General features: G+C 37.9%; 2 protein-coding genes across 7 annotated transcripts; both read left to right on the top strand.

Annotated features, from left to right (window-relative positions):
• Positions 1-373: 373 nt before the first annotated feature.
• asb18 (ankyrin repeat and SOCS box containing 18) lies at positions 374-10010 on the top strand. Of its 3 annotated transcripts, none has more exons than XM_055216497.2 (5): positions 374-614; positions 5684-5951; positions 7481-7994; positions 8439-8552; positions 9318-10010. In XM_055216497.2, exons 1-5 carry the CDS (start codon positions 410-412, stop codon positions 9501-9503), a joined length of 1287 nt encoding a protein of 428 aa, XP_055072472.2. In that variant the 5' UTR covers positions 374-409; the 3' UTR covers positions 9504-10010. The 3 variants fall into 3 exon arrangements, with proteins under 3 accessions (XP_055072472.2, XP_055072470.2, XP_055072471.2); XM_055216495.2 differs by lacking the exon at positions 374-614 and adding an exon at positions 3039-3578; XM_055216496.2 differs by lacking the exon at positions 374-614 and adding an exon at positions 4774-5191.
• Positions 10011-10527: 517 nt separating this feature from the next.
• Positions 10528-26719, top strand: LOC129452256 (protein FAM124A). Of its 4 annotated transcripts, none has more exons than XM_073855154.1 (5): positions 10528-10820; positions 11709-11739; positions 13653-13684; positions 21091-21851; positions 25448-26719. In XM_073855154.1, exons 3-5 carry the CDS (start codon positions 13669-13671, stop codon positions 26276-26278), a joined length of 1608 nt encoding a protein of 535 aa, XP_073711255.1. In that variant the 5' UTR covers positions 10528-10820; positions 11709-11739; positions 13653-13668; the 3' UTR covers positions 26279-26719. The 4 variants fall into 4 exon arrangements, with proteins under 4 accessions (XP_073711255.1, XP_055071982.2, XP_055071981.2 ...); XM_055216007.2 differs by having other exon boundaries at positions 11709-11751; XM_055216006.2 differs by lacking the exon at positions 11709-11739.
• The last annotated feature ends 897 nt before the right edge of the window (positions 26720-27616 follow it).

The following is a 27616-nucleotide window of genomic DNA, read 5'->3' as shown; positions in this document are numbered from 1 at the left end:
GCCCTGTATCTAAAAATCTCATCTTCTAACGCATGAAGAAGTTTCTTATACAGTAACTCTATAAAGCTGAAACACATAAACAGGTGAAACTGGGGGAAAGGTTATGGAATGTGTCTCTGGTAAACTTTACACTTTCAGTCCATTTTTCTTCTCTTATAAAAAATTACATCATCTGAGATTTCAGACAGAGTATGCTCACTCCAGTCTTAACATAGATCAACTTACAGTCTGTGCTGTCTATATTTAGACGTAACCTCTGAGAACAACAACAGATCGCCAACATATGATTCTTACAGTCTCAGGCTCAGTGTAAAAGTCTGTTATGAAACAATGTCAGAAGACATTTCATTGGATTACCCTCTGGATTCAGAGTTTGTTCAGGCTCAGTGTAAAAGTCTGTTATGAAACAATGTCAGAAGACATTTCATTGGATTACCCTCTGGATTCAGAGTTTGTTCAGACTCTTAAAGAAGCACAAGGTAAGAAGGACTATCAATGTGTACAGACTCTTCTGAGAGAAGCAAGCAAAGAAAATCCTGATATCATCATCGAGTTGTCAAATGATGATTGGATGAAAGACCCTGATGTTGAGCTCCCCCCAGCTGTGCTCCTGGGTATGTACAACCCAGACTAAATATATGCTAAATATATATCCCAACAGGTCATGCTTGAGTATGAAGACATTAAATAGACCTTTAAGTTGTTAATGAAATACACAACTAAAGTTACTTTCAGTTTGTAATTTATACCTATTTTAGACTGAACTGAATTACCAGTACATAAAACATCAAACAATGATTTTAAATTTATGAATTGAATCAACAATTAAAGGCGGGGTTCATGATCTCTGAAAGCCAATGTTGATATTTGAAATCACCTAAACAAACACGCCCCTACCCCAATAGAATCTTGACCTTTTTTTGATAGACCCGCCCCACACATACGCAACCCAGGCAACGATGTCAGTTAGTAGACACACCCCTTACTGCTGATTGGCTACAAGTGTGTTTCGGTACTCGGCCCGACTCCCTTTTCCAAAGTGTTTTTTAAAAATCATGCACCCCGCCTTTAAGGTAACATAGATCTAATCGCATTGTTTAGTGTATTGTAGAATTGAAGAATTCAAATGCAAAACCCTCTATGTCTTTTTGGAAATTAGCTTGGCTCTTATGTTTAGGTTCAGTAATTTAATTTTAATGACGAAATAAAATGGTTATTAGTCAATATTGAAAACTTCGTTCAACATCCTAATATATACGGTAAACCTCATTTAACCGGGTAAAAACTGACAACACCATCATTAATTTAATTGTTCTTCTGTGCACTAAAAATACATATTAGTATCTCAAAGGTACATACTGGTACTAAATGTTTACATATCTGTACCTAATGGTCCATACAATTACCTTTTTAAGGGGTGCTGCCCCACTGACAACTAGGGTACATATTTTGACTTTTTCTAACAATGTAGGTCCTTAAGGTACGGTAATCTACCAAAAATTGTATTCTGTTTTCTGTAAAGGAACCAAACGGAAACTTAGGGTACAGCCCCAGTGACAAAAAAGGTACAGTTTTGTACTTTTATTTTTGACAGTGTATAATAAATTATGATATGTTGAGCTCTTCACATACGTATCTTAAAAAGTCTTGTGAAATGTCCCCTGTTAGGGTGGGACATATTGAGTGGCCCCTCCCCCTTTGTAAAACAGCCAATAGTGTTTAGTTAACCTCACAGTCTGGAATTTCATGAGAAGCTGAAGTGTAGAATGATGTCATTAAATCACTGAAGAAACGAGTGACTGGAAGTTTATTATGCATCTTCTAATTCTAAATAAGAATTTTGTCAATGTATTGGAGCACACTACTAGTTTATAAATAGTTTTAAGGCTAGACATTCATACTAAAAAGCAAAAAATGTTGACTTTAAATGTTCTTATTTTAGCACCCAGCTGGTTCTCCCAGTAGATCCAAAACTAAGGTTAAACCCAGGTAGTATTAACGTGAAGTTGTCTTTGCTTGGACATCTCACTGTATATCCGAGTCTATCCACATGCATGTCATCAGTTCAAGTTTCAAAATAAATTGCAGAGACCTATTTACAGTATATTTCCCTCTGCTAACTTCGTCAGCCTGTGTTTATGGCTACGGTGGTTACAATGTAAGGTCACTTTAAAGTGCATCTAATGACAACTTTCACATGTGACAGACACCTACCCATCTGCATATGAACTATGCCTTTAATACAAACGAAAACAGCATTAAGCTTAAAGGGATAGTTCACCCCAAAATTAAAATGATATCATCATTTTCTCGCTCTCATGTTGTTACATGAAATTGCATAAAATTCTTAGATCAAAATGCGTTTTCTTGATGAGCAAAAGACCTAAGAAAATGAGTCTAGTTTTTAAACAAAACATATCAAATTTAAGTGAATTTGTGCTTAAAGCAAAAAAAAAAAAAAAAAATCTGCCAATGGAATAAGATTTTTTTTCTTGAATACTAGAAGAATTCAGCAAAAAATGTCTTATTCCATTGTCAGATTTTTTTGCTTGTTTTAAGCACAAATTCGCTTAAATTTGATATGTTTGTAATTTTCTTAGGTCATTTGCGCATCCAGAAAATACATTTTGATTTAAGAATTTTTAGACATTTATACTGAAAACAAGACAAAAATACTAACTAAGAAAGTCATTTTTTTGCAGTGTACAATATGAGAGTAAAATTATTGTGACAGAATTTTTATTTTTGAGTAAACTATCCCTTTAACAAATCACCCTGGCATGATACTATAAGTGAACAGGTTAACCGACTGTTTTGCTTGGAAAGCTAAAGTCTGTATCAAGGAAAGAATGATAGCCTTTCACTTCACACTTAAGAGTTGACAGTTAGTGCACTTTTGGTATTAAGGTCACGATGTAAATCACCAGCGTGGATCAAATTCCTGGCCAGGTGTGTGGCCGGTCTGATTGGAGGACAATAGAGCCGTACCACATGATTTGTTGAAATAGATTGTTTGGTTCTATTTCTGGGTAAAGCAGAGGTGATATCACCAGCAGTGCACTCCATTCAGCTGTGCATCTCACATATTTATCAAAATGACCTCTCAGAAGACTTTGTCTCTGGTGTGTTGCTGATATAAACAATGATGAAGGCACTCTTGTCATGCAATTGCCTTTCCATTTGATCACATGTCATTTGTCTAAAAATACATGAGGTAAAACAACAGTGATAATATAAACAGCCATCAAAACAGCCAGGTGAGAATCTAGCAGGAAGGCTGTAAGTGTCGTCATTGGTAGTGATGCTCTCCCAAGTCAGCAAAACATGTGTTGTGAGTCGTAAGGCCACGTTGTTGACAGAGAGAAGGCGGTCGTCTTTAAGCGGTGGTCAGGGGGTTGCGAAAGTCAGGGCTAATGGTTATAAACGACCAGGGGTGGACTTCCTTTGTCCCCCTGTTCTCCATGACCTGCTATGCCAACACTGGAGGGACATTCAGGATGGATTTTCGGATGCTGAGGAGCTGAACAAGGTGTTAGAGTTTCAGAGTAATGAACTGCTATGGACCGCTCAAAAACAAGGTTAGTGGGATATGATGAATAGGACAGTAACATGAAAAATGTGTGAGGGGCTAATGTTAGCAAAGGGTGAAAAAAGTGAGTGCTGGTTTATTTGAGACTGCATGTATTACTACTTTTGCCTGAATACACTTAAAAAACTACTTTAACACCAGACCAATAACCATATTCACTGGGAGGACCCAAGTTGGGGAAATAAACGGTATTAAACCATATGAAGAAGATCCCACTACTTAATAATGTATGTAATCTGAATAGCGTTTCACTCTCAAAATACTGGGTTATTATGAACGTTGAGTCAAAAAAGCCAGAAAATGTTTATATTTGACCCAACGTAAGTGTTGGAGTCTATTACATGCATAAAAATCCCCTATATTTTGAACTGGAAGCCCTCCTTGAAATTTACTGTCTGGGCTCAGACCCTTCATTGCCAGCACTGCCAAAACATTTTTATTACAGCCCGGCCCTTCCAATACAATGTAGGTTTCATTAAAACAAAACATGCTAAATATCAAGTGGCCAATTACCAGTTTTTACTATGCTGGTAATGACCTGCTGTAAATCTGGATGTGTATAAGAAATACAAGTCATAATCCAGGATTATGCAGTGGACAGCATGTCTGCTAGTAAACTCTATTTACATTCCATGCAATCCCCTTTGTAATGAGAGTCAGGCATCTTACATAAGGCATACTAACATATCTGAGCTTATAATGCAAGGATAAAAATGGGCTAATCATGCCCATCAAGTTTTTTATCGCTTAGAAAGCCTTTAACTCATTGCGCTTTATCCTGTCTAAGAGTGGATATAGTATTACTGGACAGAGGAATTGTGAGGATTTCTAAGGAATTGTGGTAATCTTCTGCTCAAATGAATGCCACGCACAGATCAATACTCTTATTCCTGGCACTGTTTGGCTCTGTCTCCATGCAACACTGAGTCACACAACTCAGTCTGCACATTCCAGTACAGATTTTTTTTGTGTGTGTTCGTCTGCAGGATGCTAAAATAACTCATATAAAAAAGAGACTACCGTTGCACATAAAATATCTATTATAAATATATAACTTGTTATGCTGCAGGCATTTGGGGTAAACTCATCTGTTTATCAATACACTTTATTTTTTTAAATTAAACAAATGTTTGCAGCTCAAAGGATTTGGCATCTATTTCATACACCTATGCCTAAGTATGGACCTAGTAAGCTATGCCCAACTGATGGAGAACAATGGCCTACTAAAAATAGATGCAAAATAGTGCTTGAAGTCATAGGAAAAACATGACAAGCTCTATATAAATCAAGTTCTCGAAAGTGTTAGTCATTGGAAAAGGTAGCAGCAGATGCTGAGAACTATGCGTTTTGAGAACCTCTGCTCCACCGTGCAGCTGAATGGATGGCAGGCTCTGCTGGAGGACAAACCAGAGTCAGGCCAGGATCATTGGGAAAGAGCTCATTTACGTTCCTTACAGCTCTACAGAGCTGTAGTTAAGGGGGACACCAGAGGGCTTCGTACCCTCCTTAAAAGGAATTATATTGATGTTGATGTACTTTACAACGTGAGTCGTGAGGAACTTCAGTGGCAAGCTCATCCAGACACAACATTTGGACCTTCAGGTAAAACAAGTCACAGGGAGGATAGATTAGGAACCTTCGGTACTGTGTAGATGATGGATAATTCTCACAGAAAAGTATTGCATCCTTTGTCTCGTGCATGTTTAACACAAAGACAAATTAAGTTAAATTAAATGTAGTAATTCGAGAAACCATGCAGAACAATGATCTGCAGGTAGAAAAGAAGATGGTTGTTGACTGCAGGTTCATGAGAGCTTGAGCTTTGTTGTAATGTAACTGTTCATTTTTCACTATTTCCTTTCTTTAATTTCCACTCTCATCCCTTTTTAGGTTTGTGTTTTAAAGACATTCAAAGCAGTATTTATTGACGCAAATAAGTTTGTCAAGAATCCTTGACATGAACATTGTGTTGATAAAATAATTCAGTTGTTTCTAAATGCTGAATGGTTTCAAATCCTTAATAATAATGCTCTTTGTGTGATTAACATTATTTTTGACACGTAATTAATGATCGTATAATGTTGCTCATTTCAGGTCTTTGGTCTTTGGAATATAAAAGAGAACTGACAAGCCCACTGTGCATTGCTGCTGCACAAGGTTTTACTGAATGTCTGCAATATTTACTGGATCACGGCGCACACCCCAATCTTATCGCAGGAGGAAAGGCTGCACTTCACGAGGCCTGTGCGAATGCCAACACTGAATGTGTGGAGCTACTGCTTGAATATGGAGCTAATGCCAACCAGATGACAGAAGAGGGGCTGACTCCCCTACATTTCTGCAGGACACAACAATCACTACGGTACGAATAAAACAACATGGATTGAAATACTATAGCATCAGTATATTTAAAAAGCAGTGCTGGAAATGGCAGAGAGTCACTGGAGGCTAGTTGGGAAGATATTTTATATTTTTAACCACAGACAGCAGAAAATGCCACTAGTTTGATGTAGGCATTTTGCATAGCATTTAAGGGACACTCGACTTTTTTGAAAATAGGCTCATTTTCCAGCTCCTGTAGAATTAAACATTTGTTTTTACTGCTTTGGAATCCATTCAGCCCATCTCTGGGCCTGGCTGTACCACTTTTAGCATAGCTTAGCATAATCCATTGAATCTGATTAGACCATTAGCATCACGCTAAAAAATAACCAAAGAGCTTCTGATAATTTTCCTATTTAAAACTTGACTCTTCTGTAGTTATCGTGTACTAAGACCGACGGAAAATTAAAAGTTGCGATTTTCTAGGCCAATATGGCTAGGAACTATACTCTCATTCCAGTGGCGGCTCGTGACTGCTCATCCGAGGATGCGCTAATTCAAAATAAGTGTTCGGATTGTTACGTGTGTGGTTCCCTTTTCCAAAATATGTGTCCTGCGTGTCGAGAGATCCTGTAGCGTGTATTTTGGGAACTCTTTTATCATAAACAGTTTTGACGCGTCAAAACTGTTTATGATAAAAGAGTTCCCAAAATACACGCTAGACACTTCCTTAACAGTAAACTCTGATTACGCATCAGATTATGTGAGTATCTGGCAAACCTGAGCATCTCTTATATCATAAACCCTTTAAGAATGACACGTGATGCACACACGATCTCTCAAAGCGCAGAACACATATTTTGAAATTACGAACCACACCCATGACATTTACATACATGTTGTGACGAACTTCGCATCATGCGCCCTCAAAAAAGAAGTCACAAGCCGCCACTGTCTCATTCAGGCGTTTTATTCAAGGACTTTGGTGCCGTACCATGTCTGCAGTAGGCGCAATGATATTACGCATCGTCTGAAAATAGTCCCCCTTGTAACTTTATATTTTCCATACACGATGTAACTACAGAAGAGTCAAATTTTAAATAGGAAAAATATCAAAACTCTTTGGTCATTTTTAAGTGCGATGCTAATGGTCTAATCAGATTCAATAGCTTATGCTAAAAGCTATGCTAAAAGTGGTACCGCCAGATCAGCTGAATGGATTCCAAAACGGGAAAAATCAAATGTTTAACTCTACGAGAGCTGGAAAATGAGCCTATTTTCAAAAAAGTGGAGTGTCCCTTTAAGATTAAAGATAAAAACTTGAACTTCGCTGCCCCTTGAAATTCACTCCCTTAACTCCCCTCAAGATATTGTAGAATAAAAATGTAAAACGAAATTACTTAAAAACCTACCTCACTTTTGATTGGTCAGAAAATCTGAAGTGAAAATTTATGTCATAAAATTTATTGATTTAATTGGCGGAAGTGAGAGACGGTATGTTTCCAATGCTTCTAAATTGTAATTTAATAAGTAAAAAATCAATCACATTGCAAATCACTTTTTTTGCAGTTGTGCAAAAGCCTTGGTGAGATATGGCGCCACGGTGAACACACCCAGTGAAGAAGAGGAAGAAATAGCACTGCACGTGGCAGCTAGGCATGGGCTGCCCCAACACGCTCAACTTTACCTGCGATTTGGTGCCTGTGTGAATTACGTCAGCGCTTCCGGTGACACGCCGCTAGGGGTTGCTTGTGGGGAAGCCCCAGAAAATGCAGCCGAGAGCCAAGATGATCTCTACCTCGAGGTCTGTCGTCTCCTCCTGACCTATGGTGCTAACGTTAATTTGGCTGATAAAGAGCGCCGAGCTCCTCTACACAAGGCGGCCCGTAACGTACAGCGTAATATAGTGGAGCTTCTCCTTGATCACGGAGCTGATGTCAATGCCATTGACTATAATGGGTGTACGCCGTTATCTTGTGTGCTACAAAGCTCTGTGGTTCGTCAAGAGTGGTATCCTCACATCCTTGTTCAGACCCTGTTAAATCACGGCTCTATTAAAGTATGGCCACAAGCACTGCTGAAGGTAAGCACTAAGCATTGCAAAAGGGTGAAAAAATACATAGGAAAAATAAATAGGCTACTTTGCATTACACAATACTATTATTTTGTAAAGTTTTCATTAGACAAACATATAGCAGATAAATGTGACCCAGTCTGTGAAAACCCAGTGGGTTTACTGTTTTTTCTATAATAAGAACAATCTGTGAAAACATAACCTTGATATATTTAATATTGACTATAAGGCCATGTCAAATATTAAAATAATAGTGAAATAAATTATTCAAATCAAACGTTGAAGATTATTTTAGATTATGAGACTTTAGCCTGTGTTTCATAGACAGGGTCACATATAAAGTCGATTAATTTTATTATTTTGTTGGTTATTTCTCATGCATCTCATTGATCTTCTGTTTGATAAAATCAGTGTCTGCTGATAAAATTAATGACTGTCATCTTTGTTTTAAAGGTATTAACAGCTTGTGCAGAGGCACCTAAAACTGTGGAGATCCTGTTTAACTCATATACACTTGTTCCTGTTACTTACAAATGGGTTGAAGCTATACCCGAGGAAACTTTTCATGTAAGTGTTTCAAAATTGTTTCTTTGTTTTGACTGGACTGAACCCTGTAAATGTCCTAGTTTTACCCAGTAAGGCATGTTCCTCCGCTCTGCCAGCATCTTTGGTTTCTAGAGCGACAATCCTGTCAAAGAAAAAACATATCCTAAGCTGGTCTTTAAACAGGGATAATATACAGTACTCCAGACGGAAATAAATCTAATGTTAGTACTACACCAAATAGGGCTAGGCGGTATATTGAGTCTTGGTAATATATCAGTATTTTTTCCCAGCGGGATATGGGATGACACAATACCATTTATATCGTTATGGTCGTTGCTTGCAACAGACATGTACACTGAAGTCAGACATAAGCTTTCCAATCAGCTCGCATGTTGTATATATTTTAAAATAGGGAGGAAAACGCTTTTTGATTTTTATTTTCATCATACACGTTTTCACTTACAGTAATTGTGACACATGGGGCTTACTTGTATGAAAACATTTATTTCACTTTGTAGAATATACTGGGATATGTATAAAATTTTTTAACATTCATCCCAAAATCATTGAGATGTGAATTTGGGTCAGTATCACCAAGCCGTATTAACAAACCCTCAAATTTAATTGGCTGCCAGTAATGTTGTTCTATAAAAATGATGTTGATTCAGGGACATAAGGAACAAGGCAAAAGGATCACCTTTGACATTAAGTCAATGCATATTAGCGTTTTTTTTCTCACATACAGATGCAAATCGAACAATTATGCATTAATATACTTTTCTTTAGCTTCACAGATCCTTTTACGAGTCTCTTTTTGCACTGGAACACAAACCCCGTAGTTTACAGCATCTGTGTCGGTCTGCACTGAGGAAACATTTTGGGAAGAACTGCTACTTACTCATTCCCAGACTCCCGGTGCCAAACTCTCTACAGCAATATCTGCTACTGGAACCTGAAGGATATATTGACTAGAGTTAAGCCTTGAATTTTTTTTTTAAAGAAGGCATTTAGAAGACATTTTGTTTTATATTTGACTGTCTTTAGTTTGACTTTTGAGAGCTCATTCTTGTTTACACTTGCAATGGTTTTATGTTTCTGCTGTTTTATGATGATACTTTTAATTTTTTTGAATGACAGTGTGGTAGATGTGATTAAATAATTTCTATAAATGTGCCAGTTTGCCTCACTGTCCAAAAATGTGTTTAGGTAAACCGGAGTTATTAAATTGTCCTTATGTGTGTGAATGCAAACGTGTGTTTGTGGTGCCCTGCGATGGACTGCCAATTTATTTAGGCTCTACCCTGCCTGTGACCCAAAATGCTGTCTCCAGCTCTCCCTGCAGAACCAGTGACCCTAAAGCAGTTTTGATGGATAGATGGACAGACAGATGGATATCAATTAAGTTAATTAAATGTTTACTACGTAATTATTCTGCTGTAAAATATTTTTCCTTAAATAAAATCTATTTCATCAAATATATTTCTGTTGTACATGGTTGACACAATTACATAACAAATGTTTTCATTCATGACCAAAATTCAGGCAATATGTTGGAGATGACTTAGAGATAACTGTTGATTGTGCCAATAAGCCAACTGTATAGCTACTTGTAGGCATATTATATTATCGTAATCACTACATTTTGTTAATCTAAATTCCAGTCATGTAGTATTGATCTCAGAATCCAATTATGAAATAACGAGCCTCAAAGTTTGATTTCATATTGATTTTATGGCCAATATTAAAGATACAAACGTTATATTTTTTTAAGAATGCTCTTTATATTTTTTAGGATGACGAAACGAAATACCAGTAATCTTTACTGTAGCTGGGTTTTCAAAGGCCACATGATAAGGCAACAAGAAATTGTATCACTGTTTACTATGGTAAATACTAAAGCATACTACAGTATTTTCTTATAAAAAGAAGGCACAGATTTATGTGCGTAATATGTTGTGTCAGAAAGTGCGTACGCGCTTTAACAGCACTGAACCACCTGGGAGCGGTAAACGCAGCGCCACTGAACTGAATGGACTGTGGTGACGCACAAGCTTTCACGAAGCAGACCAGACAGACTCTGTGTCCTGTCACTGTTCGCTGTGCACATCACCTTTACCTGAGCCGCTTTCCATTTTGGCTTTAAAAAGAATCTTGCGTTCGTTTCTGGAAGTGTACGAGGGCGGGAAGTGCAGAAGACAACGTGAAGTATGTGAAGTTGCTGTCACTTTGAGCAGAGATGGAGAATTCAGCGGAAGACGAGTGCGCTGATTCCGGAGCGGAGACCGGAGGGTGAGCGATGAAAAACGGAGTGATAGGAAAGCGAATGATTGAATAAACAGGACAGAGACACGTTAGTTATGGTGCATTTAAGTTAGAAAACAGTAAGGGTGGCGCGTAGAGGAATACAATCTGGTAGGTTGCTCACAGGGGTCTTTGTGGTTTGAACAGACTATAAAAAGGTAAGAAAGAAATGGTTATTTTACGAACGTTTGACTTAGATTCTTTGGAGAACCAATAATTGGTTCGATCGATGACATTACTGAAAAGAACCCTTCATAAGTTATATTTTTAAAGAGTACATAGAAGAAACATTTTTGGAGCTGATTGAACCTCTCAGTTAATAGATGTAGCCTATTTCTTTCTTATCTGTGTATAGTCTGTATAACCATTTCCACATTAGAGAACCTTTGGTGCAACAAAAAAGAGTTAACAAAAGTTTACAAGGGTAAAAGTGTACAAGTCAAGCCTTATAATTTGTCTAGTGAACTGAATAAGAATATGCAGAATATCATATGAATATATGAAAAAAAAAAACAATTATAATATAAGTATTATGCATTACTCATAATATTACAGTGATAATATAAATGCTTCAAAATTGTTTTGCTACCTCTTTGGCCTGTTTCTTATTTAACCATCTGTTGCTTGGCATTATCACTCAAGACATTTGGTGCAGAGATTTTCTACTTAAAGTGTTTGTGGAAAAGAGCTGGAAAAGCCAATGAGTGTCTTATTGAAACACTTGGCCTATTAGCTAAGAAGTCTTAGACGTCTTACAGCAAGAGAGTGACATAAGTAGCCAGTTGAATCATCTGGATATCCGTTTTCTACCTATACAATATTTAACTAATTTTATTTTCAAGTTATGTGATATCTGCAATCATTCTGTGCTTTCAGTGGTGGAAAAGATAAGAAAGGATGCATCCGGGTATGTTTTTAGGTATGTCGCATCGTAGTGGCCGCTGTGTGATAGTTAAACATAAATGTACAGTAGGTGTGTTTGTGTTTAGCCGGACACTAGACAGACAGTAGAACATGAGACCTGTACATTTACCTGGTATATCATTTGCACAAGTTTTGTGTCTGTTATATGTCCCAGTTTGTATCATATATTTTACACAGGAATTAAAAAAAACTTAGATTTGTTCTCCAGAGGGATTCTTAAAGTTTCAATCTAATTACTGACTTGTCAATTAGCTGATTTTATCCAAAGCCACTTACAGTACACTTACAGGAGCACCCTGGGGTTTAAGCTCATTGGTTATCATTTGTGGGATTTGAACCTTTGAACCCTTGATTTGAATCTTGGTTAAACACCTAGGACTTTAATCACTAGGTTATCCCACATTAGATCTGAGTCTAACATATCACATGTAAATATGTTAATGTACAGTACAGGCCAAAAGTTTGGGGACACTCACTCGTTCTTTATTGATATATTTTTCCACATAAAAGAATAATAATAAACTCGTCCAAACTATGGCATGACACAAATGCAACTGTGGGAATTATGTTGGTGACTGAAAGCATCCAAAATAAATCAAAATTCTGTTATATTTTATCATATGAAGTGCAGTCACCCTTTGCCTAGAAATTGCAAAACCATACTCGTGTCAAGCTTCTTGAAGTTTTACTTTAGACAGAATTTTAAAGAATATTGAAGGACTTCACATTTAATCTCGGCTCTTATTGACAGATTTTTCTTTAATATTCAGTGCAAGTCATCTATTTAAAAAATAATATTTTAAAATAAAATTTTAGTTTTCTAATAACAGAAATTAATCTGTTTGGCACATGTATAGTTTTTTCTACAAATGTAATTTCATGCATTTAACCATACACCTTCAGATTAAAAGATTTTTAAAATCATAGTTAACATTTTAGGCAGTTGTGTCCAAACTTTTGGCCTGTACTGTATATACATGCCAGAAAAATCAAAACTTTTTATGTATTTTTTTCATGCTTGGTCTTAAATTGTAATGGACAGTTGTGTGTATTATCTTATACAGTGCTTCTGACAAGTGAAACAGTAGATTAAATATTAGTTTTATGTGTATGTGTAGGGTTCTTATCATACCGAAGATAAAATCACATACTGTACAGTACCAAAAAGTCAACATGCAGAAAATGTACTTCAACCACTTAAACTAAAATTAAAACCTTCTGCTCTGTGCAGTACCCATCTGTGCAGCATTAGCAAATGTAAACCATTTAATTCTTTATAATGACATTATTGCCACTTATCATACTTGTGTTGCTTTGCAATTCTAAGTACTACTAAATTCCAAGTATAGACTCCAAAGTATGTGCATTACACCATTGCATAAGCTTTTAGATGACAGTATTATAATTGTATTGTAATATTATGTTACCATTTTCTTACCACCAGTACAACAGGAAAGGGGAAAAAACGAAAAGGAAAGGAATAAAGGGAAAAAGGTTTGACCAGAGAGCAATAAAGGGGAAAACATGTACAGTAGAATGGAAAAAACTACACGGCCAATTTTTAGACACATATTTTGGATTTGTCTTATTTGCTTTGTTTGATTTTTACCTTGCTCTGCAACTGTTGAGCCAAAAGGATTCAAACACAACCTTCGATCATAACCTGCATGTGTACTGTATATAAGTGTGTGCACTGAAGAGGCTTTACACACAAACACTTACTATATACAGTATACCCATATGACACCCAGGATTGTTTATCCAGATGTAGGATTTTCCTTTAAAACCTTGGGATCCTAAAGCTCTAAATCACTCTAACAGTCTCTCTCTCTCGCTCTCTCTTTCTCTCTCTCTCTCTCTCTTTCTCTGTCATGTACTCTGTCTGTGTTTTCCCAGGTCTGACTACAGTCTTATGTCATCCGCAAGCAGTGAGTACATGTCATTTGTTTGTTCTTTCCTCTTTTATACAATTTAAATCAACATAACACTCTCCCAAACATACACATATTTACAATCTAGGTGGACAAATTTAGTATTTTTGACTGATGACCCTAAAGTCACAATGAAATGGACGTTTAGGTATATGAGTGAGACGACTCCTGAAATTAGATAATAAAAGGTAGGCCAGGACTTAAATTAATCGAGAATTGATTGGATCTTTGGAAGTTGGGTCATGTTGCTATTTGCTAATCCCTGCGATCTTTTCCTGGGCCCGGCCCTTGTGCCATTCCTTATGACCGGAAGAAAAGAGAGATAATTTCGAGGAGGGGAAGAAATTAGCATTTTTGATTAAAGATCACGAGGGAACTTTTTTTTAAATGATGAAACTTAGATTAGTCTAAAAATTATCACAATATTCCAAAATATGTGTTTCATTTCAATGCTTTGTGACTTTAAAGTAGACCTCAGACTTTTTTGTTTATAGTACGTTGTGCACATAGACATTATATATGTAGATGTGTCATAGACTGACGTTGTCTATTGGAGCTGACATATCAGCGCTTACTTCTACTGAGGAAGGTGTATCCCCAACTACAATAATCATAACTCTCTGAATTTTTACTGTATTTTCACACATAAGTAATGATAGTTACGATGACATCATATAAATGGTCAAATTGATGTTTAATTTTGATTCATTCAATCAATTGACTGTGGTCAGTGCTAGCGTAGAGTGAGGAGACCTAACCAATATGGCAGCAACTTTGGATCACATTCCAGCACATCAGGTGTCTTCGTATATAATGGCTGTGTCCGAAACCGCACAAGGATCAGTAGGTACTGAATGACATGAAGTACTTACTTACTGACTGTTAAAACAGTAGGTACAGTACTGTATAGTATGAATTTTAGTAGTATGAATGCGATTCGGACATACTACATCCGCCATGTGGATACATCATGTGACATACGCCGTCATCACGTCATGTCATACCAGCCCGAAAACGGCCGCATCGCTGCTTTCGCCTTTCTTCCTCGTTGCATAACTCCGCTCCTGGGGCATCATGGGATAGTGAAGTGTCCATCGTGTGCACGCTTCGAACTCTAACCGGAAGTAGTAGGTCATCCGGGTACTTTTTGCATACTGTTTTTGGAATACTACGGCTGCGTCCGAAAACTCTAAATTGCTGCCTTCTGAGGCAGCTTTCCAAGGCAGCAAGGCATCAAGGCATGTCCGAATTCAATGTTTGGTTTACTTCCTGTCTCCTGAGATACCTATGCGTGGACGTACATTAAGAATGTGATTGGTCGAGTCCGGTCGAGTTCGAAAAAATAAAATGGCGGCCAAGGACGCGACTGGACCACCAATTTAGTGTAAATAAAGGTATATTTTCACTTTTTACACCTTTTAATTGCATTTCTAGCGAGAAATTAGTTTTGTAGTTTTCAAATATGTGATTAGTTATCACAAAGGCGCTCTCTGTTTAAATTTCAAACACGCTGCCTTAGAAGTGTGTCCGAAAATCTTTCTCTGAGCTACCTTCATGCCTCCGAAGTCATTTCCTCATGAGGCAGCGAGGCAACGAGTCACTGCCTTGAGTTTTCGGACACAGCATACGTATTCGGACATACTACTCGCCTAGCCTACTGCTCTTCGCCTACTATATAGTATGGAAGTAGGCGGTTTCGGATGCAGCAAATGTCTATGTTTGTGCCGGCCAAAATGGCAGTTGTCGGACTTACTGCATACTGACACCTTATGGTCTGGATGCAATATTACACCATTGTATAAACAATGGCTATGTCAGAAATAGCCCCCTGTACCGTAATTCACTATTCCCCACATTTCTTAACTTATATAGTTCACTTGGATGAGTGAATAAAAACCAAAACTTTAGCTCCCCGGAAGCACTGCAGTCTAGGCGCCATCTTCCACCAAGACACAAGAATTTATTCAGTGCGAGCCTCGGTGGACGAGTAGTGGCAAACATTGGTTGTACACTCATTATTGCACAACTAAAAATGGACATTCCCTCAAATACTTCAATACTTTAGGCTATAGGGGGCTATTTCGGACACAGCTTGTTTTTGCTGTCAGCCTTGATTAATTTTTTTTACATGCTAAAGCGTGCAGTACCAGGGTAGTTAAGGATGTAAAGTGAGTAGTGTTTGGGTGGTCATGTGATCTTAACATGTTGGCCTGCATAAAGTGATCCTCTCTGTATAGAATTAAAGAGTCTATTGATATGACTAAAATCTTTATTTATTTTGCGTGTGCTTTTATACTAGCATTTTTGGTCTACACCCGGGTTAGATTGACTTTAGAGTTACATTTGTTTGGATGATGTGAACAGCCGTTGCTTTCTGAACATACAGTATGTGCCATGAAACACAGTCTGACTAGAAAGGGTGGTCTGGGATACGGTTGATGTGAACTTAAGTACGATTTGTTGATTATATGAGCTAAATCGTACTTAATTGTGAATGTGAACTGGTTAAACATAGTAATGCTATTTTATTAAGATCTTAAAACTGACTGTACCAAATACTTTTCATTCGTCTTGATTAATATTTCCTTGTTTGTGCCTGTGTGTGTGTGTTCACTTACCTTGGTAACAAACTGGATAAGAGCAAAAGTGATGCGAACAACACTCTCCATTTTTATAGCAATTACCTAGCAACATGGGTACACTGGTGCAGCTTGATGATAACACACGTGTACCACGGTTCAGACCCAAATAAAATTGTGAACAGTAACCAGTGGGAAAAGGGGGAGCATAGGACCAGGCATTCGAACCAAGTGTGAAAGCACCCGTACCTTTTAAACATTATTCAAAATAAAAAAAATTATGTATGAAACATGCTCATTGATGGAAATACTACCAAATGGATCATTTAACAGTGACGTCATCATAGAGAACAACAAGGAACATTGTCCTGCTGATGAAGGGGGCACACTAAGGTTGTGTATATAGCAAAGCCTCATTAGGCCCAGAGGATGAGGGGCCCAACCTAAAATATGTCATCTTGGGACCTGTAAAATTAGAGACGACCCCTATCCTGCCTGTTTTTTCTTGTAGATTTTTGCCCTGACAGTTAAATTACTTATTTCTTGGCATGACATTGAGATTAGCTTGGTCTTAGATTCACTGATTTGAGACCCCCGACGCCTTCGCTTGTTCGTGTGCGAGTAACAGCTAGCGTGATCATGTTCCTCATGGGCTGTATCAGGCCAAGTCTGTTTCCCTATGGACGGATTATTGTCCAATATTAGCCCATTAATCTGGGCAGCAGGAAACACTCCTGTCAGCGACAGCACAGGAAACACTCTCTCACTTACACACATTCACCCACTCACATATAGAAACACACATGTGCGCACACACACACACACACACACACACACACACACACACACAACCTCAGAGCCCATCAAGGACACCACATAATAGACTGTGTATAATTTACTAAAGAAGGGAGAAAAGTGGTTCGATGTGGACCTGGAGACAGAAAATGAAGAAAACAGAATTATTCATTTGTGAGGGATGGGAAGGGTGGGCGAGAAATGTTTCAGCCTTGTTTTAGCTTTTCTTACAGATAAAAAAAATGAATGTTAAATTAGATTGCAAGTGTAATTTGAAAGTAAATTAATATATTATTATATGTATATGTCATCTGGGAGGATGAAAGTTTTATTTTGGTTCACTCCGCCTCATTACAACACAAATACTTATATGTTTTCATTGGATTGACTAATGGAAATGGATCTTTGGTAAAGACTCTGAAACCATTCCATGGATTACATGCATAAAAATTTCAACATCCAAAGCAAATAAACAGCTTAACAGCTTAGAAAGTCAAATAAATAGCTTGCTGTTCATGAAAGAGACATTAGTTTCTCATGTGCACTAGACTACTAAATAATGTTAAAATAAAATAAATGAATAATAAGATTAATAGATATTAAGGGCGGGGTGCATGATTTTTGAAATACACAAAAGGGAGTCTGGCCGAGTCCCAAATACACTTGTAGCCAATCAGCAGTGAGGAGCATGTCTACTAACCAACATCGTTGCCCGGGTCTTTTTTAAAAGAAGGTCCAGATTCTATTGGTGGAGGGGCGTGTTTGTTTAGGTAATTTAAATGTCAACATTGGTTTTCAGAGATCATGCACCCCGCCTTTAAGTGAATAGAATAGAGGTTAAGTATGGCAGAGGAAAGGATGGAAGATAAGTTGTCACAGCAGTGATGTAAGCAGCAATTTTCTAAGTATCTTATTCTTCTCTGGATGGAAAGGGCGAAATGTGTATTTCTCTCATTCTCTCTTTAACACATTTCCTGTTTTTTTCTGTATCTGTCATATTTTCAACAACTGGCTATGACAGCATATTTAAATTCTCCCAAGGATAACTACATATGGCAGTATCATGTGACACGGGTCCTTGGGCATTCAGTAGAGTACAGCAATGATAGGCCAGCTGATCCTAAAGATATTTCAATCATTAAATGAAAATGTATTTAAAAATAATTTGAAAATCTGAAAAAGATATAGCACCTATAATAATAATAATAAAAAAAACGTTATCATACAGTTTATATTCTTCTTGTTCCATGAAACATATAAACATTAATACCAGATTTAGAGCTTGTGATTGGTCTGAATTAAAAGTTTCAATATCTTTACAGAAAATTGTTATATGATTTTTAATCGCCATGTGTCAAGATTATAAAATGCAACACAGGAATGACTGATGGTTGTATTGTATATTAAGGATGTTTAATCTTCTAAATTCTAATTATATAACCTTATTTAATACTGTTGTTTATGTCTATCACATGTAAACAAATTACTTTGCATTACGGATTCAGCTTAGATTAGAGATAGTTAAAATTATCAAGTCTTTTTAATGGCAGCCATACAGAACTTTGACTACAGACAGGAAAGAAAACCCAATGAATGCACATGATAAGCTTTCTATCCTGTGTTTGCACATTTCCTGCTAAACCTGAAAGTATGGACAGGACATGTCACTGGGTTTATATCTTATTTTTTTAGTTAAACAGCCACAAACCTACTTGTTAGTGTATGATATTATGAGGAGGGACGTCTAGATTATTTCACTGGACAAAATCTTTGTAGTAAAGAAGTGAAAGCAGCATAAACAGACTTGAAGCCACAAAGATTCAAGATTTTTATTGTCATGTGTACCTAGGCTCAATGAAACTCTTATTTTGCTTACCTCATGAGAACAAGGGTATAAGTGCAGGAAACAAACACAATTACAATAAAGTAAGTAAAAAAATTAAAAGTCAAGAAATTGCAATTAAAAAAGAAAAATCAATGATAAAAGTTAACTTTAGGATAAGTAAGAAGTAAAAGTAAAAATCCTTAAATAGTGCAAACAATTTATAACGTAAGGGAACCCGTATTAAATGGAGACATTTATGGAACAATTTATGGAACATTTTAGTCTCAACTGTTACATTGTAGTGCAATTATGCAATAAAAGTGACAGTATTTTTCATGCGATAAGTGGAGATGAAGTGACATAGTAGTGAAATGTAATGTACTAAAGCTTAGACCAGTTAATATAATTTTTAAAGTGCAGGGTTTATTGAGCAGCAGAGCTAGTTTGTAGCCCCGGTGGAGACCTTTTCCGGAGTCTACATTTTCTGGTTATAGTGCTTCGGTACCGCTTGCCGTACTTCTAAGAGTGAAGAAATTGTGAATGAGATGGGTGGGATTGCTGATGATGTTGCTGGCCCTGCTGTTGAAAATGTCCTGTATTGAGGGGAGATTTGTCCTTGTGATTTTTTGGGCCATCCTTATCACCCTCTGGAGTGCCTTTCTGTCATGAGTAACGGGTTACAATTAATTCTGTTACTGTAATTCCACTACTTTTAGCGGTAATAAACATGTAACAAAGTTTTTTTTTAAATCAAGTTACCGCTAGAAGTAGTGGAATTGCGGTGGCGGAATTCATTGTAGCGCGTTACTCCCATCACTGTTTTTAACACAACTTGTGTTGTCCCTTTCATTAATTTTAACATTAAATAACACATTAAATGGCATGACACACACAATGTGTAAAAATTTAACACATCATTTTTGCAGTGTGTAAAAGTAGTTTATAGTATTGAACCTTTATCCATTTAAAAAAAGCATACATTTTCTGCAGTTGTTAAAGGTTCTTTATGTAACCATACAGCCAAAAAAAAAAAATTCTATGGCATCCTTTAGCACCTTTATTTTTAAAAGTGCATGCATCTAAGATCCTTTATGATGTTTTATTGTTTGTTGATGCTTTGTCCAGTGAGCATCCTCTCTATTAATAGACAAACAACCTTTCACAGCTCTCAGATGTGCGTCAGCTACACCTGGAAGAGTGCAGTGCAACTAGAGATGTGTGTTTACCTGCGTGACTGTGTTATTGTGTGTAAGTGTGTAAGAGCATAGCGTTCCCTCGGCCTCTGGTGCCCCCAACCTTAAACAACAAACAAAGTGGGACGTGTCCCCTGAGTCAAGAGAGTTTGGGGGAAAACAGCATAGGAAAAAGAAATAGGCAGCTGTCCATGTGCTGACTACTTTCTGCTTCATACTAGGAAATTTGGGGTTGTTTCATTATGGAGCATTTTTTCATTTGTAGATTTGTGTTTTCACATACAGAAAAATGGTTAAAAAATGGTCCCTAGCTGTCACTGGTGCAGCCCCTTTTAAAAAATCCTAATATTTAGCATTTGGTGCCAATATGTTCCTTGGAGGTACTAATGTGCACTCTTGGTGTATCTCTGATGTAGTGATATGATCTCTTTATGTACAAAGATGTACTTTCTGAAAGGGTACCGCCCCAGTGACAGCTATAGGGGCCTTTTTTTTGACAGTGTATTTATTAAGGATGCAGACACAAACATGCCGTTCTCATAAAATCACATAATCCTTCTTTGGGTTACTAACAGGACCTTTAATGTACTGTACCTGTGTGTGTTCTTAGGACTTTGTCTGGTCAAAAGTTCAGTAGAAGGGCAAACTTTATTCAGATGCCCTACAGGGAGCAAAGGCTTTTCTCCAGGGTTACTAGCCATCCACTAATGCAATTAATGAGGCTATGGTGTTCAGTATACAGCCATGGATGAAAAGATTTCATTCAGTCTTGAGATCCCATTCATTTTTCACTTTCTCCAGTTTTTTTCTTTCAGACTTTTTGCTTTTTAGAGTTTTAGGGCAGTACAGGTAAGTGAGAGAGAGAATGAAAGGGGGGCATGACTGAGGTCAAACTTAAACCTGGAGAGCCAGATTAAGCACCACTGCACCAAATCTACCTAAATAAATTGGCTTAATACAGTTCGATATGTCAATGGATATTTTTTTTTAATATATATATATTTCTGATAGGTGATATGTCCATGGGAGACGTACAAGACCCATTCCTCGTTTCTATCCACATCATCACTGACCCAGGTCAGGCCAAAACTCTCCAGAAAGCTGCTGATCAGGTCCTCTCTTGGCTCCACCCTGATCTCACCCTCTTTAGGGTGTCTGAACGTGCATCGGGTCTGTCTCGAAAGCCCAAAGTCCACCTGCAGCGCTCCACCGAGCCACCGCAGCAGCCAGCCTTAGCCGTCATCCTCTTTCTACAAGAGGAGTATGGAGGTGACGAGAGGCTTGAACGTCTCTACGGTCAGTTAAGATGCCCACCGTGGAGATACCACCACACAGAGCGGGTTAATGGACGGGGGCTGTTACCCCTTTCACCGGCCAGCCAAGACTTTGTTACACTGGCACCAGGCACGCCACTATGGGCGCTTCGCCAAGTGCATTACGGCAAAGAGATTGTACGTTTTACCATCTACTGTCGTTACGAGACCTATACAGAACAGGTGCGTCTGTACAGACTGCTTCTACGTCGAAGGCTGGCGCAGAAGAAAGACGATTTCTGCTTCTGTGTGGTCTACTCTAACCCTGATACAGAAATCCAGCTGTCATTCAAGCGGGTGCCCCGTGGCCAGAGCCCCATGCCCACTGAAAATGCAGTGATGGAGATACGAGTAAGGGACATTGGAGAACTCGTGCCACTGCTGCCACGCCCCTGCACACCCATCAGTGATGTCCGATGGCAAACAAACGATTATGACGGGAACAAAATATTGTTACAGGTAAGACAGTGTTAATGTTTATTTATGTAAATGTTTCCTTTCTGTTATATATTCAGTTTTTAAAAGTTTTTAAAAAAATATCATACATTTTTTTTTACATAAATATGGTTGAATAACCAAAATAGAATTTAAAATAAAATAAACTTTTAGAAGAAAGAAAAGCCAAAATATGTTAAATATGTTTGCTATGAACAACATGCATACAGAAAATCATTAATATTGCCAACAGTGAAATTTTCGCTATATTTAGTGACTTTAGACCCTTTCAGACAATTCTTAGAAGACACCTAGCAACAAATCTGCCGACTTTCGGATAACCGTGTTGCTAGTCCTGCAACTTAAGTGTGATGTACAAAAAGGCATTTCCAAGGACTTGTCACTTATCCATATGAGTGCAAACATGATGTGATTATGTCATAAATATGCAAATGATTGCATGACATCATCTAGCAAAATTTTGTGAGTCTACAAGCATGCTTCTTTTATTAATTTCTTAATCATTGTTAAAATAATGCATGCAGGTTGAATCCAACAAATGAAAATGAATTATTGCGTTTGTGTGTGTTAACGATTGTAACAAATGCAACTAATCTAATTACAGTCACAAAAACTAACACGCAAACGCTTACAGGTTAATTCTGTCTGACCTGGATTAGCTAAAATGAAAGTAGGGTTTGGCTGCCTGTCACAGCTTCAACCTCATTACTTGCACCCCTGCTGGTGCCAAACGGCCCCATGAGGATTTCACACATAAAACACACTATCAGTCTCGCTGGAATACGCACAATTTATACAGAATGTATAAACAAACTGTCTCAGATCAATGACGTCTCTTCAGAATTTACACCGGGCCAGAATTTACGTCCTCAGTTTCATGTTTAGAGAATAACCAGAGACAGGAAACTATGAAGAAACTTCTGACATGGTGACAGGCAAATATATTTATCTGTAATATGTTTAAGTACGATATAGCACATGAAAAATGAAAAGAACTATGTGGGAAACAAGAGAAATGCATGAATGTGTGGGAAATGAATGTGTGGCAGGCACAAAGATAGAAGCATGGAAAAGCTGCATAGGAAAATGATAGAGGGAGAACTGGAAGGATAGAGGGAATGTGCAGTGAGGTGTAAAGGAGGGAAACAGTGAAACTTTGTTACGGCATGGACACAGACACTCAACAATGCTTGCTAAGGTTAAAAAGAAATTTTCCTCTTTCTCTCTCTTTCTCTCTCTCTCATTCACACACACATACACACACACACAGGTATACAGTTACCTTATCAAAGCCACATTCCCACATCGTGTTTTATTTGGCAGTTTTAGGAACAGGGCTGGTTTTCCCAAACTTTTTTTGTCAAATCTCAAATGTAGTCTGACGGCTCACAGTAGAATCATCCTCTACAGAGACTTTATGCTGTTTCTCCTGTTTATATGTCTGCAGGTCTGTGTTATGGAAATAGTGTTGTGTCCAGAGATTTTGGGCTGTGACTTTCTGCTTTAGCAAAGATTAGCAGTTGGTAGAGCATTGTTTTAGCCATTCAAAAGGTCATGGGTTTGATCCCAGAGTGCACACATACTGATAAAATGCATTGCTTTTAAAGGGGACATATCATAAAAATCATGAAAAAGTGCTATAATTGGGTCCCCAGTGTTTGTATCAACCTAGAAAATGTGTAAAAGATCAACCCAGTAACTTAAACTATGGTAAACTATTCTCTGCAAGCATGTGAAAAAAGGTTATTGAAATTTGACTCCCCTTATAATGTCAGAAGGGGATAATACCGCCCCTTAATCTGCACTATCTAACCACAGCACTGCCATTTAGTGCAGAGATCAGCTCATTTGCATTGAAACGGACACACCCAAAATGGCGCAACTTTGCTCACACCTACAAGAGGCAATTTTAACATGCTGCAATAACTTATCTATATGGTATTTTGAGCTAGAACTTCACATGAGTACTCTGGAGACACCAAAGTTTTATTGGACATTTTTAAAAAGTCTTTAATGCACTGATAGTCACTTTTGGATTAAACCAGCTGCCAAAAATACTTTATAAATGTAGATGAATATTGGTCCTTTTTTTGTAGAAATATGTTCATGCAATATAACTAGCTAATTTTCAGGATGCATGTTTTTTAATGGATGGCACATTTTAAATTGTAATATAGCCAGAGTTGGGGGCATCTACATTTTATATTTTAAACCATAAATAAAGAAAATCACACTTATAAATCTATTTATGAAATTTGCATAGCATCTGAAAGCTGTTGTTTAGATAAAAGATAAAAATTCTCTTGTAAAAGACTCTTACCGTGGGTTCACACCAGCCGCGTTTGAGGCGTCAAAATTGCGTCCACCACGTCTAGTTTGCCGCTTGGACATTTTGAATACATTCGCGCGTCTAGAGCGAAGTAGACACGTGGAAAAAGCAACATTTGACGCGTGTCAGAGGCGAAATCCCCTTCTTGTGGGAGGGGCAAGTGCTATGCGGTTGTCTGTTTGCAAGATGGCTGATGTTGATTGTGCCTTCATCGAGAGAGTTACCGGTTTGTATTTGGTCACCTTACTATAGGGGGAAAATAGTTTTAAAAACGGCGGGAATGTTGCAGGTCGATAAACGTCACGTGACTCAAAAGTGAAATGTGTATTTACAACATACCAGGTTGCCCAACACTCTTCCAAGCGAGGTCCTTTTTATTCATGTCTCTATAGAAATAAGAACTTGTGTCATATAGCACCAGGTGACTGCTCACGGACAATATCAAGCGTTCCTCCATGTTAAATGAGTGACTCCGGGCAGGGCTGCTGCCCCAGCAGCTAGCATGCTCCTGATTGGTTAACACGCCGGGAAAATTAAAATTAAAATTTTCCAACTCGGGCATCAGACGCAAATTCGCGTGAAACGCAAAATGCACAAAAAGCACCATTCGCGCATACTGCGCCAGACGCTGAATTCGCCTCATTCGCGCTGCGAGGCTGCCAGACGCACGTCAACGCCTCTTCACATTGACTTAACATTGAAATCAGTTACGCTTCAAGCCTCTAATGCGGCTGGTTAGTTTCTGCTAGTTTGGAGGTAGAGCATCCCAAATGGGGTGTCAGTTAAAACACCATGAAGCTGAAGCAATTTCCATTTCAACAATTTATTTCACCAATGAAACAGAAACTCTGCCCCCCACGCCCCCAAAATTCACTCCTTGGTCTCAGTCCTCCCGAGACCCCCATTTCCAGCCCTGGATATAGTTACCCGATCATGATGTGTCTTACTTTCCTATTATGTCTTCCTGTAATTGCTTTGTTTGGGTAAGCTCATATAAGAAAAATGATCCTAAATGCGTGTGGGGGTCAGGTTGTGCCTACATATGCATCTCCACAGGGAAAATGTCTTATTTAACGTGTGAAGGTTAAATTAATGTGTTCATTGTGAGAGCATTGGCGGTGCAAAAGGTTATGGGTTCAATTGCAGTGCACTTGCTTTGGATAAAAACGTCTGCCAAATAAATGTAAATGATTTCAGTCAGATTTTTTTATTATGTTTCTCCATAACTAGAGCAGGCAGCTCAGTGCTCTCTTCTCATTTTGTTTTTCAGGTCCAGGGTTCATATTTTCATCGAAAACACACCATTGCGAAGTTCTGTCATATTTCTCCTGATGATCCTCTGATGGCCCCACCTCCACCAGAGCCGGCCCCTCCACCCCCGCCATACGGCCGCGGCCCTGCCTCTTACCGCAACCGACGTTTCCACCGCAACTCCTCACGTTCGCGTGCCCAGACCGTTTCACCCCTGGTTGCACATGCCTCCAATACGTCCCTGTGCGATCAAGAGGTCCGCATGGAGCGGCTCCAGAAGGACGTGGAGCTCTTACGTGCCGGATGGGCAGGTCACCGCACCCAGTCACTCTTTTCCCTGCCCACAGATGACTCCCGCTCCACCTGTGCTTCCCCCGCTAGCTTCCGTCCCCGCTGCTTTTCCTCCATGTCTTCTCCGATCTTCCGCGTCAATGTCGATACGTTAGTGGGAGCCGAAGAGACAGATGTGGACACAGGACAAACTGTCGGCGGGAGCTCTGTTGACCTGTCTGTGGTCTCAGGTTATTCCCACCCTCAGTCGAGGTTTCATACGAATGCCTCACCTCCTCGGCCCAAGTCTGCTCCTCCATCAAATAGAGGTTGTGACCTTGATGAAATGGCCAATAATAATAACTTCTCCCAAAGACAAACTCCTGTACTACCTAGAGCACAGAGCATCTCTGCAAAGTCCACATCCTGCATAGTACACAAGCCACAGACGAAAAATGTGTGCGGGCTACAGGCAGATGCACAGCAGGATAGGGAACAACAGAACAGCAATGGCATTGCAACAGTTAATGACTGTATTCAGGAAGGTACAGTGGAAGATGAACAAGAGTTTTATATCTGATAAAAGACTGCTGTTTTATCAATATTTATGCACAGCAGACTTTGAGCTGAATGCATTGTAGTAGTTGTCGCAGGAAACTTTCATGCCTTTTTAGCTATTATTTTAGCAACCAAATTTTCATTTATTACAAAACCCTTAACGATAGTAAATGTGTTTCTATTAGGTTGTATTAAAAATACATTCATACTTAATGATTCTGAGATTTAAATTAATTTTATATACATTTTATTTGTTGTGTTACATTGTGGTGTTCTGCTACATAGTTGTTTATAGTAATTCTAGTTGAAGGAACAAAAAGCATTCACTGATTTGACATCAGAGGATTTGTTACTAAAGAGTAAAACTCTGCCACCCAGTGACTGAATTTGGTACAACTGGCGAGTCCAAGGCATGTACAGTGTCATGGATGGGTTAATAAATGTCACAATTTTAAAGTAGAAACTGTTCCCTTTTATTTGTTTGTTTCAACAGCTTTATATATGGGTTTAAGAGAATTACAATATTTCTCAATGATATTTTTACCTTTAGAAACATTAGAAAACATTTTAAATTGTAAGTGAATGATTTTATTTAAAAACTCTATACCACAGACAGATCTTTACATTTTGTGATTTCATTAGAATCTCATCAAAACTATAAAAAATATAATTGGTTATCAACAGAGAAAAAAAGGAATTCATCATGTTGCTGTATTACATTCTGCATAATTATGATTTTCTGGAATTTACTTTTGTATTTCATTCTAATTAACTTTACAATTTCCTTTTCTAATTTAAAAACACATCTTTTTGTGTGGTTATTTGTGACCCAATTATTACATAATATTCAGAATACCTGATATATTAATTATTTAATTTTATACCTTTATACTGATTTAAATGCATTGCACAGCTAAATTCAAGCTAAATTATGTCACAAATAGATGGTCCCCATTATATCACACATTTGGTGACAAATGTGTTTTGTGTTGATGGGACCAATTAATGTAGCAGAGAAAGGGATGTGCAGCTGAATTTGTAATAGTGATATATATGAAGAGTTTGGTTTTAAAATACGATAAACGGCATTTAAAAAATATGAGTTTCTGCCAAAATCAGTATTGTATCAGGTCAGTATTAAAAAGTAAATTCCTAACTCTTTCACCGCCAGCGTTTTTTTTTTAAGTTGCCAGCCAGCGCCAGCGTTTTTCATGATTTTCACAAAAGTTTAATGCCTTCCAGAAAATGTTCTTCTTCAAATATATAAACATACAATATACCAAATGAAAGATCAGACCCTCTGCTTTCAAATAAAAAAAAAACGTTTCATCCTACGATCAGTAGTTCTTTTGTAATCAGC

The sequence above is a fragment of the Misgurnus anguillicaudatus genome, chromosome 17 (genome assembly GCF_027580225.2).
Source record: "Misgurnus anguillicaudatus chromosome 17, ASM2758022v2, whole genome shotgun sequence".
NCBI lineage: Eukaryota > Metazoa > Chordata > Actinopteri > Cypriniformes > Cobitidae > Misgurnus > Misgurnus anguillicaudatus.
This window is presented reverse-complemented; position numbering and strand designations above follow the sequence as displayed.